This window comes from Aptenodytes forsteri, unplaced genomic scaffold (genome assembly GCF_000699145.1).
Source record: "Aptenodytes forsteri isolate BGI_AS27 unplaced genomic scaffold, ASM69914v1 Scaffold18, whole genome shotgun sequence".
Taxonomy (NCBI): domain Eukaryota; kingdom Metazoa; phylum Chordata; class Aves; order Sphenisciformes; family Spheniscidae; genus Aptenodytes; species Aptenodytes forsteri.
In genome coordinates this window covers 617618-634119 of record NW_008795135.1, presented here as the reverse complement: position 1 = coordinate 634119, position 16502 = coordinate 617618, and the positions used below count along the sequence as shown (strand labels likewise).

Here is a 16502-nt window from a genome sequence, read left to right as displayed (position 1 = left end):
CAGAAGTTAGGCAATGCAGTGTACAGCTAATTATAGGTAACGTGATACATGAACTATTAGGTGTACTTTGCATGACTTTTTGTTCAAAAATCAAGCACCATGACCAAAGATCTTCCCCCAGAGAGATTTCTTTAAACTTTAATAAAAATTTACAGCCTTTTCCCAAGCCCACAACTGTAAGGAATGAGAAAGTTGTAGTCTAACACAGTAAATCAAATCTGAGTACTATTTGCCCTAAATCTGTAGCAGACTTTTTTCCCAAGCTGTGTTTGAGTACATAATGACTTTTGGACATACTAATGCAACTGTATTAGTATTAACATATTTTGCTATTTTAATTTTCTGGACCTGTTTAATTTTCCCCTCTGTCAAATGTGAAATTGAACTTGTAAGTTGAATTTTTTAACAGCACAGTAAAGACAGGATGTAAAAATGTTCATCCCCAGCACGTCTGTTTCAACAACCTCATCGATGTCATCATTGGTTCCGTGTATTTAAGGGAGTAAAATTATGGTTATAAATGATTATGCACAAAACATGTTTTGCTACATTTAATTCAGAGTTTTTCCTATGCTGTGTTGCAGTTATACCAAATGCTTACAGAGATGGGAGAACTGGAGAATACCTACATTATTTACACTGCTGACCACGGTTACCATATCGGGCAGTTTGGACTGGTCAAGGGGAAGTCAATGCCATATGACTTTGATATTCGAGTTCCTTTCTTTATTCGTGGTCCAAGTGTAGAGCCGGGATCAGTGTACGTTCTCTTATGTCTCTAGCACAGCTGTTGAACCTAATGTAAAATGTTTCTAAGAGCATGTAATTATCACTCTGTCTAGTTTCATTTCATAAAGGATGTCCTATTATTGTAGAGCAATGAGCCTTATAAAGAGGCACGTCTTTCATTTTGCATATTATTAATAAGTTATAATGCAGATGAGAAAGCTGTATAATGTGTAGTCCCGTAGGGTTAGGCTTTGGGTTTTGCTTTCAAAAAGTAGGTGCTCATCTTCACTGCTGACCTTCTGGTTTAGCAGAATGGATGGCGTGATGCCCTCATTGTCAATGAGATAAGAGTAGTGGCTACTGCACCTCCGTGTTTTATTGTGCTTAGCTTTTTCTTTGTGATGACAAGTCTGCAGTACTGGCCTGTCGTTCTCAGAATTGTAGCCTTCAAAGGGGATTTTCTAAACTTAGCACTTCTGTAGAGCTTTACATCTTCAGAGCCCTGATAAACATTAATTACCATTCTATATCCAAGAGAATGTGAAGACTTACATATTGAACACGACAGCTATGACCTTTTCTGTTGATTTGCAGAGTGCCTCAGATAGTTCTCAATATTGATCTCGCTCCAACAATTCTGGATATAGCAGGACTTGACACGCCTCCAGATATGGATGGCAAATCTGTCCTAAAACTTCTGGACTTGGAGAGACCAGGAAACAGGTGGGTCCCAGCATTTTTTTTTTTAGCCAGTTCAGAAGCAAACACCTAAGTAAATCAACAACTGAGTGGAAAAAGATTCTGTGAAAATGAGCTGTGTCATGCCAATGACCACAGCTTCCACATTTGAAGAGTGTCTTAAATAGCACATCTATAAAATTGCAGGTATATATAAGTGGAGAGGTGTTTTTTCAAAAATAAATTGTTAACACTAGCAGTGCTATACATAGGTGCCAGCAGTAAATGTTATTATTTTGCTTTCAGGTTTCGAACAAACAAGAAGACCAAAATTTGGCGTGACACATTTCTGGTGGAAAGAGGGTAATTATTAGGGGTGAGAGAGTTTTGGGAGAGCCTGCCTGCTGGGAACACTCACTTGTACATGCTTTCCTTTCTGCTCCCTCCTCTTCCTTTTTATGGTCAGCGAAGTAGTAAATTTTGCAAGCAAACTTACAGGCCTGACTTGTTTCCTAGTTTCCCACCACTGGCTTTGCAAGCTGCTGTGCTCCCAAATCCCTACCTCTGAAGAAATTTGAAACCATGCTTTTCTGGCGACTCTCCTAGCCTGTACCTCCTCTTTCTCTAACATTGTACTTGTGACCACTTACGTCATCATCTGACTCATTTTCTTTCCAAATCTCTGTTTCAAATCCAGCTGTGCAGAATCCTCTTATCAACTGATTTTGTATTTTCCATCACATATTGGAAGCATTCTTTATTTTTGTTCTAGCTAAGAAAAGACTTATGTGTAAATGAGTTTTATGACTATAACTGCTCCTCATTTCACTGATACCTCTTTATGCTCTCTCACCTTGCCAATTACTGCAGTGAAAATTTTCTCTGAGTAAAAATTTTACAGCAGTTTCCTTGTGGCACTTTATGGCTTTACAGATTATGGAAATCTTGTATGATGTAGTACCAAACAGTGCATATAAGACACATTGTAATATATAAGATATAGCCAAGCTAGTGCTGACTGAGTGTGGAAGCCCTTTTGTCTCTTCAGCTGGGCTTTTCAGCCAGGCGAGTACTGCTTCAGTGTGTTTTGCTTTGTGAAAGAACATACATATTTTTTTGAATGGTGCTGAACTGTACCAGTTAAACATATTTCAGCAGCCCTTATTTCTCTTTGGGCAATTTCCAGCAAATCACCTGAGCCTTTTTTTCAGTACACGACCTACATTGAAGGTCAGTAACAGAAATGTGGGGATTTTTTCCTGAGAAGACATTAAATCTTCATGTAGCTTTGCTTTTCCAGTTAGATTCATCATCTCCAGAGTTTAGAGGAATGTATCTAAAATATTCAACTTTGGTTTTTTTAAAGCAAATTTCTACGCAAGAAGGAGGAACCCAACAAAAGCACTCAGCAGTCTAATCAACTGCCAAAATATGAGAGAGTAAAAGAATTATGCCAACAAGCAAGATACCAGACAGCCTGTGAACAACCAGGACAGGTAAGCCACAAACAACTGCAGTCTTCTATGTGCCACAGGGGAATACCTGTTTTTCACTATGGGTCAAAAGAATTTGAAGAACATGGCATTTGGAAGATAGCGAAAAGACCATTATTCTGAATATCTTCAGAGCAAAGAAAACCAGACACAAATTGCTCTAAGCAATGGCCCAATTTAAGGTGTTGGAGGGCTGGTCCTTAGTTTGCTGTCTCAGTACAGGCCTTATGGTAAAACTCGTGTGCTCAAATATAACGTTAGATGACTACTTTTTCTTTGATTCAGTGTATTGCTAAATATGCAAGATAATTCAATGATAATTATGAATAAGGGAGAGAATGTTTTTGGGCAGTGAAAGCTTGTACTCACTGGGCTAATTCAGAATTACTGAAGCAAACTGGTTAGTCCTCCAGTTGCACATGACTTCATTTGCTGGCATGAACAACTGGACAACACACTGGGTAATCATCATGTTTTATTATTTATTGAAACACCTTTAATAGAAGGGTCCCCTTGCTCAGAAACGTTTGCTGTTTAAGGTCACTGTAAAGAATCAGACAGTGATACCCATACCCAAGCATTACTTTTTCTTCTCGTAGCCTTAATGATTTCAGTATAACGCCTGACTCATACAAAGGTCTGATTGCCTGCTCACAAAACCAGAAGTTACTGCATCCCTGACTAGTATGCTTACACTTGCAGCTCTGCAGCGTGTATACAGGAGGGAGCTAAATTAAGAAAAAGTGAGTCTGACCCCAAATTCTCTTCAATCCGTTCTGAATTAATGCTATACCTACAGTAACATCTGAAGATGAATTTACTGGGGAGATGTGGAAGGGAGCGGTATGCCTTCCCACAGACACCACCTCTAACCAGGCACATGCTGGGGGCCCCAGGCAGCAGCTCGCACCCTCCCTGCCGTCCTCCCCCTCTGTCCCCGTCCCCACACACCTCCCCAGAGGAGTGTGAGGCGATTTTTCCCAGGCAGGCGCTTGTGCCTTTCCCTCAGATGTTTGCTCAGACCGCTGCAGCCGGCCATAGGCCTGGCACTGAAATATCAGTAAGCTGTTTTGAACGGGAGCATAAAGCCCCACTGTGCTCCGCTTCCATCTGCAGCCACCCATGGTGCTTCACCCAGGGCAGGTAGAGCTCCGCACAAGAAACTGGAGGGCACTGGGGAGAGCTCGTTCACTTAAAGAAATGCTCCATCCCTACCTTTCCCCTTCTCGTTCATTAGAGCGTAGTGTTACAGTAAATCTCGGTTAATCCCAGATTGGACTGGAATATGTTTTGGCTGGCACATCCTCGGTCAGGTCCTCTGCCACAGCTCTCACCTCACACATGCTCCTTAAACGTGGCCCCTTTTGAAGGGATATACACAATATCAGTGTCTCACCCAAAAGCAAAGTTTTCAGGAGTTCAAACACTGCCATTGTAAACAGAGATTAAATTTGAAAAACTGAACATTTTTATAAAAACTAAAGGAGATCAATGGAGTCATTTAGACTGTTAGACGCTAAAATGTTTAGTTTTAAAATACCAAAATATTTTCTTTGCAATTATTTCTTATATTTATTACCTCCTATGTCAAAATCCAGGCTTGGAATAGCTTTACTTTTCCACATGTGAGTAGAAAAGGTTAAGTGTCCTGACGAGATATCACACCTGAAGCAGTAGGAAACCCTGCTCACAGCCGTGTACCCAGCCCACTGTGGTAGACTTGTCTTTCCATCCCATATTGGTGAATCCCGTTTGATCAAAGGGTGGAGGGAGGCGGCCTTGAGTCAGCAAGGAGCTTACGAGAGCAATGGTGTTTGGCAGCGGCTCTCCCACCTACGAACTCCCATCGAGGTCCTTTAAATGCAGAAGATACGTTGGCTCCACAGAGTCCAGCAGCCATCCCTCATGGCTGAATGGAGGACAGGGCTGAACTGACCTTTTTAAGACCAATTTTCAGACCTAGCCATCGGTGTATATAAATTATTTTCTTAAACAAAGAGACCAAAGTTGTCCCTGATACTTCTCTAACAGCCTGAAGGCTTCTTGCCGGGATGCCAAAGTTAAACACGCCTACAGAAACCTCCCGTCAGACAGAGCAAGGGCAGTTTCTCTCTCGGGGATGGGCTGTATGCAGTGCTCACAGGGAAGTCAACGCAGAACAGGAAGGGTGTGAATTTAAAGAGCAACATTGGAAATAAGATGAACATCAGCAGGGCATTGCAGTGTGAAATAAGTGTCCGCAGGATTTCTTCCATGTAGAAAAGTTCTTAAAGAAAATTAAAAGTGAATAGGCCAAATAATTTTACTTTAGCCCAGGTGGTTTCCAATGTGCAATATGAGGCATCATAGTTTAATATGAGGTTCTTCCAGCAGATTTCCCCTAGTCATTTTGCACCTCTTGAAAAAGAGAAAGCTGAAATATTGTTATGTGGGTCTTAACTTTATTTTACCTTTTGAGATTACTATCTTTAATTTAAATTACATAGGTGCATATATAGAGAAAAGTCTTCATTTTAATTATGATGGTTTATAATACTTCCTACATTTACTCTAACCGGTTGCAGTTAACATCACTTAAATTAAAATCGCCTTCACAGAATGAGTGATTGCTGACAGATTATTAAATAATGAAATTACTGGTCTGTGGGAAGTTTCTGCTAAATGTCTGGAACTAAGAATAGGCATTTGGTGAGTTAATACGCCAATGTACTGCCTAGTACATTTAGAGCTTGTTCTTCATTTTAATTTACTTTAGTCAATATCTAGTTCATTGGAAACAGAGAACACAATTGGGAGTTGAAAAAGAAGAAAATTTGTTTTTCCTGTATTAAAATGAGGTGTGATCCTGAGACCTGCTAGTTCCAAAATCTCCAAGGATGTGGTACTCAGGAAAATCATTGCTTCAGCTTATTTTCTTTTTAATAAGTAACATCTAAACAAAAAAAAAATTAAAAAAAAAAAAGAAAAAAATAACCTGGCACAGTAAAGACACTTTTTTTAATTAAAAGTTTCAAAATTTCAATTTTTTCTATGCTCAATGTCTATCCGAAAGTAGGTAAACATAAAAAATGGAAAAAAAAGAAAATATTAAACATCTGTATAATTGCTATAATTAGTCCATAATATTTAAAGTTCTAAATGACTGTTTTCCAAAAAGAGATAGGAAATTTAAATTATAGATTACATTTAGCTGCAAATCAGTAAGGCTTATGGGTTACAAAAAAAAAAAAAGTTTTGTTTCATTAAGAAAAAATAGTTATAAAATGCATATGCAAAATTAAGTTAAACTACTTTCACTATGATTTTTTTTTATTTAAATTTTTTAGCACCATTGACAGATTGCATCACTTTCATTGTAGAGCACCCTCCCCTTGCTATTTTTTCCTAATCTCCTTTATGGGAGGACAGTTCCCAAAAGTTCACTCACCTCCTTGAGAACACGTCAGAAATGAGATGCGCACAACTGCATGGATATGTTCACTTTTGAGTTATGTTCAGCCAGCCATTAACTCAGGTCAGGACTGAGCCCTTGCGGAGGAGAGGACCGCGCCTGCTGAGCTGCATTAGCAAGAGCGCAGCTAACAGGTCATGGGAAGTGATTACTCGCCTCTCCTTGGTGCTTGTGGGCTGCAGCTGGAGTGCTCCATTTGGGTTGGGACCTCCATTAGCAGAGGGACATCGGTAAGCTGGAGCAAGTCCAGGAGAGGACCCCAGAGATGGTCAGGAAGTACTGAGGAGGGGCAGAGGTTTGTTTAGCCAGGAGAACAGAAGGCAAAGGGGGACTCTAATTGCTTCCTTCAACTAACTAATGGCTAATTAGAGAGAAGGCAGACCCAGGCACTTCTTGGAGGTGCACAGCAAAACGGATATCAGCCACAGACAAGTTGCAGCAAGGGAAAGTCTGACTAGGTGTGTGGAAAAAAATGTTACCGTAAGAGTGATTAAGCACTGGAGCCCGAAGAAGCTGTGGAAGGCCCATCCAGGGATACTTTCAAAACCTAATAATGTTGTTCCTACTTTGAAGAGGAGGTTGGACTAAATGACCTCCAGATGTTCCTTCCAGCAATTGCACATGCTCTTAATTTTTTGCTTGCTTAACACCTGGACTTGAGGATTTCATGTTTTCTTCCTCCTCCTCAGCTTCGTAACTTGGGAAGCGCTGTTAATTTTGTCCATCTTGTAAGTGAGTTATGCCTGCCCGTGTCATATTTGGATACAGACTAGATTTCGGCTCCCGCCCTGACCCATCTGTTGACCTGCGCTCACCCGCAGCACAGCCAGTCCCATCACACTCAGGCCAGGTTCACTCCCCCTGCAAAGGGAGCAGCAGCGGGGTGGGCTCTCCGCTCAGCTTTGCGGCTTGGGGCGGGGTAGAAGTTTCCTTTGCAGTCCCTCCTTCACATCCCAGAGAGCACTCAAGAAATTATGATGGGAACCGGAGGTTTCCTTCGTACTTTATATGCCAAATTTGTCACCAATTTATGTGGTGTAACTTACTGAGGTCACCTGATTGAGCCCAGTTGGTTTAATAGTGACTATTGATGGATTTTAGCACTTAAATGGTTTGCGGGGGGGGTGTGTGTGTGTTATATTTCATTGATACATATTTCCCCTCTCAGCTTTACTGTAATAAGGTACACAGTATAGAAATATCTATTCATCTGCAACATTGCTACCCCTGCTGTTGTTTTAAAATGGGAAACAATTAGTGCAAACTTTTAACTAAAACTTCGTTAATTTTCCAATAGAACAGAAATAATAACATGTGAACAAATGTTTCTCTGGATTAATACAACCTTATCATGACACAAATCTCCTCTCAGATTTCCACTGAAATAACCTGAGTTGAGCATACATGTTAGTTCAGGAGGTTTAGAGGCAAGCTGCTCTTCAGTCCTCTGGCAGGTTATTTTTGTTGAACTCAGTCCATCTTCTCACCCATGAAATTCTTCTTGATACTTAGCAAATATCAAATAAAAGCATGTTAACTGTGTTTTCATTTATACCTTTTCTTTCTCTCTTCCCTTACCTAAACGTGTAATTAATGAGCTGAGTTAATTCATAAGTATTTACTCTTTTTCTCTCCACCAGTCTGAGTCATAGGAATTTTCCTGAGGCATAATTTTGACTTCTGGGACTTAACACTGTTTCCCAGATAGCAGTTACCTTTTGAGATCTTGTGACTGGTAGGCTGGGTGTCTCCAGTGTACTGTTCAATCCATTATTTATAATCAGTATCAAATCCATAGCCAAACATGCATTTTTATCCTCTTACAAAAATTACACAAACCACAACCTTATTTTAAAATTTTCCCAACAGGGGGGGAAAAAAAGGCCACCCTCCAAAAATGAGGACTGTGAAGGTTTGTGTTTAAAATTTCAGCTCTTAGGTTGGATGACTCAGCAACCAAACCCAGACACAGGTCTGTTTATTTTATGGGCATACATCTCCTACCATCTGCTCCGCAATACCTGCCAGTTTGTGAACAGCAAAGGTCTGAAACTTGCAAAGATCTGTGGTCTGCTGCCAGCTCCAACGAGCACTGACAGTGGGCAGAATGGAAAAATGCGTCATGCTGCCTGTGTTTGTATGACATGCATGCCCATGAACTCAAACCGAGCTAGACAGGTATAATGCCATAGCTGCTAACCTTCCTTGTGCTCTCTGTTCATGCACCTCACCTTTAGAGATGCAGAATATTGTGTTTCCTTCTGAGGAAGTGTATCCCAAAACCGCTCTAAAGAAATAATGTTCCATTTGGAGTATACACTTGAAGACTGTACAGTGAGATTTTAGTTAGGTCTCAATGTATTTTACAGTGATTTAAGGCTTTACAGGTAGTCACTGGAGACATGTTGCTGAATCCAAGCATCAGCTCTGCAGTAAATGTGCAAGATTCTTCTGGCTCTGATCCAAAGATCATGTTATGTAGTCTATATATACCTCTTATTTCTCACGTATCCTTCGCCATTTAAAAATCTAGCATAAGAATTTAATTTTATTGTTCATATTTATCACATTATCATATCAGCATTCAGTCAAAAGCATGTCTATTTGTAATGCTAAAAGAACACTTGCCATCAATCAGCTTACAGATAATATTATAAAGGAAATTAGAATGGGGCTTATTAGGTGTAGTCTGGTTTGGCTCAGGTATCTATGTTCTCATAAAATAAATATCACAGACCATACATTTGTAAAGGTCAGCTTTATGACCAGCTGCGGAGTATGAATAAAAACACATAAGCCGGTAAAAGCTGGCCAGAAGTGTCAGATGGCTGGCCAGCAACTGACAGCCAGACCCCGAGCACCCACTAAAACCCAACTAAAATTATGATATGGCATATAAACATCACTCATGGATCCTCCCGGTTTCAGAACAACCTCCTGACACTTGCAGGAGTCAAAAGGCACTGGTGATGAGCACGCAGGAGTGCATTAACGTATTGCTCTTCCATATGCTGCCTCCCACCTCAGCGTGTCTTTCTCCATTTTCTATCATGTTGTACCTATTCAAACAGAGTTTCTTATGGCATTCCTAAAGCAAGGTATTAGCTGCCCAGTCAGTGTAGATTACTGCAAGAAAGAAAATATTTTTTTCTTCATAGTAGCAACATTTGCTTGTGCTTAAAGCAGTGACAACTAATCCCGTCAGCCTGGTTTACCAGAACATCAGTTTGAAGCTGGCTCTTCTTTACCATCTGCCCATTGATACCACCTTTTCTTAGTCATAATTCGGCAGAGCATCCATACACAGGCTTAGCTGGAAGCGTATGTGTTTGCAACCAGTCATGTGCTTAAAACTAAGTACATACTACAGTGCTTTCATGAACAGCTCTTGCAGCTGTTGCTCTCTTTAGACCCTGCAGAGTCATCCTTCATAGTTGACAGAAGCATGCCTGCAACATAGTTGCTCAAGAATTCATAGGAATTGCCAGAAATTATGTTATCCCTTGTTAAAATACCACCCTGTTTATGACTTAAAACCAAATACGAAGATAAGTTCCTTTATCTCTAAAAATAATCCTTCAAAGCACGGTATTTCATATTTCAGCCTAAATATTTCACATTTCAGCCTAAATATTTAAGTTTCCTATTAAACAGAGGGCAGCTCTTTCCAGATTTGACAATTCTTCAAATTTAAGCAATTCTTAATCTGAAATACCAGCTCTATTCTGCATAAAATCCAGAGATATTCCAGTCTAGGAACATCACTGGTTTCACTGGTTTAATCTCTTTCAATGCACAACTGTGTTCAGCATTTTTACGACCATCTTATCAGTGTTCTCTAACAGAAAGACTTTTTGGTAGAATGACACCTTAAAAAGCAATGTTATGTGCCATAAATGTTTAGACAGAAAACATAGATTATGCAAGAGTCATGTTTCGCACTTTCTGTAGTACTCCTTTGAGGTTTTATTTTTGCAGAGTTTCCATTTTAAAGTATCCAGTGAAATATAATATAAATTAAGCCCTCTGTAAATTAAATGTATATGACCCAATAGTAACTGGTTATTATCAGTATTGCTATTTATAAGCGAAAGGCTAAATTTATCCTTTTCATTGGCTCCTATTTGTTTGCACCTGAGAGTGGACGTTTATTGGATAATAACAGAAGTCTGTTGATGTTGAGTTGTAACTACAGACAAGCTAATAGATTTGGTAGAGAATGCTCTGGAGGTCAAATATTTGATGTCTCAACCTAAGTGCCTACACTTCTAGAGCTGACAATGCAGTCCATGCATTTTTTACAAACTAGAGAACTGCTACAACTATGACACTTAAAATCAATCTTGTCTGTACGTCAAGAATGTGAAATTGCATAGTCTGTAAACTTCCTAGGCTATTTTCTCTTTCCTCCATTTCTTAAACACTGTGAAGTAGCTCAAAATTGGCAATTTTCATAAGGTTATTTCTGTTATACAGTGATTAATTTCTTCATTCTTTTTTCCTCCAGTTCTGTCCCTGTGTATTTAACTGAATGTATTTCTAAAGTCTGTCATACATTTTGCCCTATATTACATCAGTTCTTATAGGACAAATTGCTTCCCTATCTGTTGAACCGCTGACCATTGCACTTTTCAGGAACACTTCCTCAGGGTGTTAGGCTGTATATAAATAACCATTTTTGGGTATGTTAACGTCAGTAGACTCCGGAGCTGTGCGTGATTCAATACAAGGTGGTCCAGTTATGAGGGAGTGGTGCAAAAACTGGGACCTGCCCTTAAGGGTGGCGTCAACCCAGTTCTAAACTCAAGGAGGAGATTTTTGTTCCATAAAAATGCAGCAATTCCAAATTCCCTGAGCGAACCTGGCACACCATCCCTGTGAAACAGCTGCACTCGCGTGCAATGTTCAAACACTGGTGAGGTGTAACAACACAGATTAATATTTCCAGGAGCACTTAGGAGCCTCAGTCAGGACCAGGGTTCATGACTGCTCTGCGGGAACGCGTAGAGGACATGGCCTTAGCCCGTAAACATTTTTCAGTATTCAGGTCCAGTTCAGCAGAAATAAACTGCTGCTGCTCTGGACTATTTACCATAGCCAACTAATCACAGAGCACTTTTCAATATGCTGTGTGACATGGCCTCTTTGAATGGCACAGAGAAAGCAAAAACAGGACTCAGTTCTCACTGCAGTAGCACAGCCCTAAACCAGACTCCCTTACCGGTATTATCACATCAGGTCCCCTGACACTCACCCAGGTCTGGTTACTGCTAATAGAGGAAAGCGGTACACACATACACAGCCCATGATGGTATTTTCATCTAAACTGTTTTCAAATTTAGATTATACCTTTTGAAACAGGAAAAAAGGGAAATGAGATCTTGAGGACATGTTTAAATTCATGACTCTTCCTTTTCATGCCTTATCTTAACATTCCCTAGGCTGAGCAATAATACTCGAAGTCAGTCACACATTACCAAAATGAAAAAGCACCTGTAAAAATATTGTTGCCGTGTTATATTTCTGGTTGTATGTTTTTCAGGGTTTCATAGCTTTGTGATAAAATCTGACAAGATATTTAACACTGAAGTGTCTACTGCAAATACCGGTAATTACATTCTGTAATTACATTTCACAGAAACCCTTAGCTTGCCTACTCTTAAGACACCTTTCAGGAACTGTCTAATTAATTTCCTCTCTATATAAAGGGGCAGGAACTCTCTCAAAGCTGTCACAGTCTATTAACTAAACAAAGTTGACTTGATATCCTGCTTAAGTGGGTATTTACAGTGCAGCACATCACAATGATTCATGCTGAATGTATATTTTTATGCCTTAATTATATTCAGTAATGAAATAGACTCACTTAATTCTAAGGCAGTGGCACAAACTGATTAATACCAGGAAACTGAGACCCAAGGTAGTTATCAAGTCATCTGCTGTTGTCTTGCTCATGTAGCTCTAAGTCGCAACTGGAGCCGTGCCAGCAGCAGCACAAAGCAAAGCCACCAAGTACAAGCAATACCCTTTTAACCAGCCCATTTGCTCCCCTTTGCCTTTGAAATGACTTTATAAGGGCAAACTTCTACCCCCAGATGAAAATGCATCATGCCAATGACATCACCTGTGGAGAAACTCCTGCTGCAGTCCTGCTGCAGTCCGGTGCTCGCCTCTCCACCGAGGAGCAGGCACATGTACTTACGTGTTTAAACTTCACGTTCGGCAGAGATTAAAGCAGCTCGAGCCCCCAAATGATTCTCAGCCCTTTTACCTATCTTAAGCTGCCTCTGCAACTTGCTGCCAAGAGCAGGGAGAGCTCACGCGGAGCCAGCCGGGGCCCCTAGCGCACTTGCACAAGAGTCCCTGCTTCGGTTCGGGGTGGCTGTAAACCAGCAAAGCCCCTCGCAGCGGAATAGTCCCGCCAGCTTTCAGGTGCGGGGTTTCAGGACTCTGTTGGTGTGGGGGTATTAAGGATCCTCTTCCACGTTTGCTTCTCCTCTGAAGTTAAATTGAGGCAGGAGGAAAACTGGAGGTGGGGAGCTGAGGTGAGAGAGGAATAATTGCTGGAGGGTAGGTGATGAAATGAGATGAAAGAAGGAAAAGATGAGTCAGTGACAGGGAAAAAGGCTGACACAGGTTAAGTTTCACAACATGACTGAAATGATATAACAGCTCGTTGCAGCTAAATGGCAGGGTCCTGCTTTTCCTCTCCCATTAGTTGTGTTTTTTTTTTTCTAATTCTGAGTTAGTCCTCTTTTCTCCTACTGAGGGAGAAAATAAATCAACGCAGGGGTCCCTAAGTCAGCATGCAGCCAGAAGCAGGGACTATCCCGTATTCCTATGGCAACAGTGAATTGTTAGATCGGCTTAGGTGTCTTGTGAAACGTCACCATGAGAAGGAAGATAAACATGGGGAAAATAAGAAAACATATACAAATTAAAATTTAATGAAGATATACTTAGTTTTTATATGTGCCAATATTTTTTTATTGATGGAGAAATGGGGGCCCAGAAACCGAACCTAATAATCCTGGATTTGAAAGAATAGTTTGGTATTCATAGCAGGAAGGAAGGTAGAAAATAGGGGACGGGAAAGGGCAGCGCAGCAGTCAGAATCTTCTTTTATGTGCATTAATGCATTTTATAGATCTAAAGATGAGCAGAAGGACCATTATGACTTGCTGCATAATGCATGCTCAGTGCCCAATTATGCTGGCATGGGCAGGGATTCAGGAAAGTTAGTCTAAAAATTCCATCTTAAAACTCTGAAGCATCTTTATAATGACACTTTTTAAGGTAAAATAAAAAAAAAGAGGAACTGAATCCCATTTAATCCCTGTTTTAAATAGAGAACTATTATTTGCTTCTATTAGACACAGAGAGTCTTGTTTCAACGTTAGTCATAATACTGTTAAAAGTGATCTAAATGGCTATTGAAGCCACTCCTGGAACCTCTTGCTATAATTAATGTTAGACAAAGAGAATACTTATTTTGCTTTAAAGTGGTGCTTTTGAGACTCATTAAAAACTAGTGCCTTATATTTATAAGTGTAACACGTACCAAGTAAACACAGGAAATATAGTGGCGCAGGCAGTTCTTATCCTGTAACAACCATCTCTTGTTGCAGTAGGAAGAGTGCACATGCTATTGCAGAATAAAATCCTGCAAAGCGTTATAGCTCTCAGACATCTTTACCTGTAGAAAGTCACCTTGTCACTTGTAGGTGTGGGTTTACGCTGAAAGTCTGGGCACAAATGTAACTTCTCAGGCGGCGATCAGATGTACGTAGGTCTATGGCCTTTTACACATGGTTTACTGTTCTGGGATCAGAGTCATGCCAATTCACAGGCAAGGTCTCTGAGCACGGGATCCATCTTTTCGCTCAGCCCACATGTTAGGCCAGAGAGTGCTCTCATGCTGCTGCGGTTCAGAGCCACATCAGCTCACACCTCAGGTTATCAGGTCAGCAAATCTACCTGAGGCTTAGTTTTCTTTCTTCATTCTTCAGTCAGTTTGACAGCACCCCCAAAAGAGTCCAGAGCAGACATTAGTTAATGGAAGAGACTTACCGAAATGTGAGTGCTCTGATATTAGTGTCCATTTCAAAAATTAAGCTGGGGACTCCATTAGGACCAGCATCTAGCTGTCTTGCTATTATTAATGAGGCAAGAGAAAGTTGCGCTATTCAGTCACGGGTACCAAAAAAGGACACATTATAGGGAAACTTAGCTGAAACTGCAACTAAAAGGTTCCAGTTATCAATAGTATTATTGAGTTTTGTTCTCTACACTATCCAGCCAACCTTAATTGCTTTGTATGCAAAGTCTGGTCATTGTGGCTTAAGATGCACGAGTGAACAAAACTCACCGGGTAATAGTCATTTATAGTTGTATTCAAATTATAAATAAACATAGCTATTTCTAGTTCTCCCTATTGTTATTCGGACTACAACTGACTTAAAATCTTCACAGGCTTCTTAGCTTGTGTAGGGTGTTACGAGTGCCAGCTATAACCCAGCAGCCATATATGGCAAGCTTTGGGCATGGGCAAAGGAGCTCTGATCTGTCAGCACCTATCCATGTTTAAAAAAAAATGACATTTAGCTTTTTTAAGACAGTTCAGTGTGGAAAGGAAATTAAAGTCCCAGTTGCTTTTTAATTTGCAATGTGAAGACAGTGGGATCCACTGGAAAAATCCACCTGGAATCTTCCATCTGGTTCAGTGATATTGATGACCAAGTCAGACAGATATTGTGCAGACAAGCTGGAAGAACTCTGTTTCCTCTCATTCTCCCACACTTGCTCTGATATTCAGCATGCGTACGATGCCTTTTACAGGTACTCCTTCCAGGCTGCACTTTTTTCTCCCAAGTCTGAAACAAATCTCAAGACTTAGGTATCCAAAGGAGTTTATCCAAGCTAATTTATTTGTTTACTGTCCCTAAGGTTCTTCCCCTGCTCGCACCTGCTGGGTGTAGGGAGGGTGGCCAGGGGTATCGCGCTTTCAGGCTTCTCCCTTCCCGTGTAAAGTATAAAGAGCCAGCAAGGTTTGCAGGTCTGAGTGGCATGGTTTGCAGGGGCACGTCTTAGGGTGCAGGTCCTAACTCTGACCACCGGTGAGGAAATAAATTACATGTTGTTAGTGGTTTATGTATTTTTCTATAAATCACACCCACAATTTGTCCTTCTCTTTTCCAAGGAACCCTACGACAGAACCAGTTCTTCTTCATCTGTGGGGATTTTCTATTTTCCCCTGAATCATGTTAGAAATTCCGAGTCACAGAACAAAGAAACAAAGTTTGTTTTTTCAAAGAAAAAAAAGAGTTGGTGAAAACAGCCCTGACAGCTGTACTCTGTGGCTCAGTAAATTAAAACTTTTTACTTGCTCCTTTCAGGGATGTGTTTAGTCTAGATACTCTTGATTTATATATCTTTTTTGGCTGGGTTGTATTTTTTAATGCAGATTTGCAGTGATTTCATTCAAGCTTATGTTTGCCTAGCATGAGAGAGATGTTGAGAAGAATGTGGGTGAATTTAGACCCTTAAAATGTTTCCCTTCTCAGTTTGTTATTTAAGGGACTGCTTAATTTTTAAAGAAATTTGCCTGTCTTGTTTTACAATCCACCTGAAAGTAGCAGGGGTTTGGAAGGCTGCTGGGAAATCGTCTTCATTTTTCTCTCTCACAGAAGTGGCAGTGCACGGAGGATGCTTCCGGCAAACTTCGAATTCACAAGTGTAAGGTATCTAGCGACATACTTGCCATCAGAAAAAGGACCCGCAGCATACACTCCCGGGGATACAGCGGTAAAGACAAAGACTGCAACTGTGGAGACACTGATTACCGAAACAGCAGGACCCAAAGAAAAAATCAAAGACAGTTCTTGAGAAACCCTAACGCGCAAAGTAAGTGTTACCTGATCGCTTGAACCGCCGAGGCAAAGAGCGGGGGGAAAGGGCTAGCAGAGCGTTGGCTTACCAGCAAACTCTTGTTTTCACCCCCGTGTGTAATGAATGCATCTGTAATTAGCAGTCGGGTTCTACATAATTGCCTCTGTAATAACAGGAATAACAACAACAACAATATTTACCCTCTGGATGGCAGTGAAGAAGAGTCTCCAGGCCGGCGGCGGCGGCGGCGGCGATGCGCTGGT

General features: G+C 40.7%; 1 protein-coding gene across 1 annotated transcript in view; it reads left to right on the top strand.

Moving 5' to 3' along the window:
* SULF1 (sulfatase 1) overlaps positions 1 to 16502 on the top strand; it is a 130980-nt gene that overhangs the window by 99759 nt on the left and 14719 nt on the right. The window contains exons 11-15 of the mRNA XM_009278418.2: positions 585 to 760; positions 1324 to 1452; positions 1714 to 1770; positions 2774 to 2903; positions 16038 to 16254. Coding sequence (XP_009276693.1) covers positions 585 to 760; positions 1324 to 1452; positions 1714 to 1770; positions 2774 to 2903; positions 16038 to 16254 — 709 coding nt within the window. The remainder of the gene's footprint in view (positions 1 to 584; positions 761 to 1323; positions 1453 to 1713; positions 1771 to 2773; positions 2904 to 16037; positions 16255 to 16502) is intronic.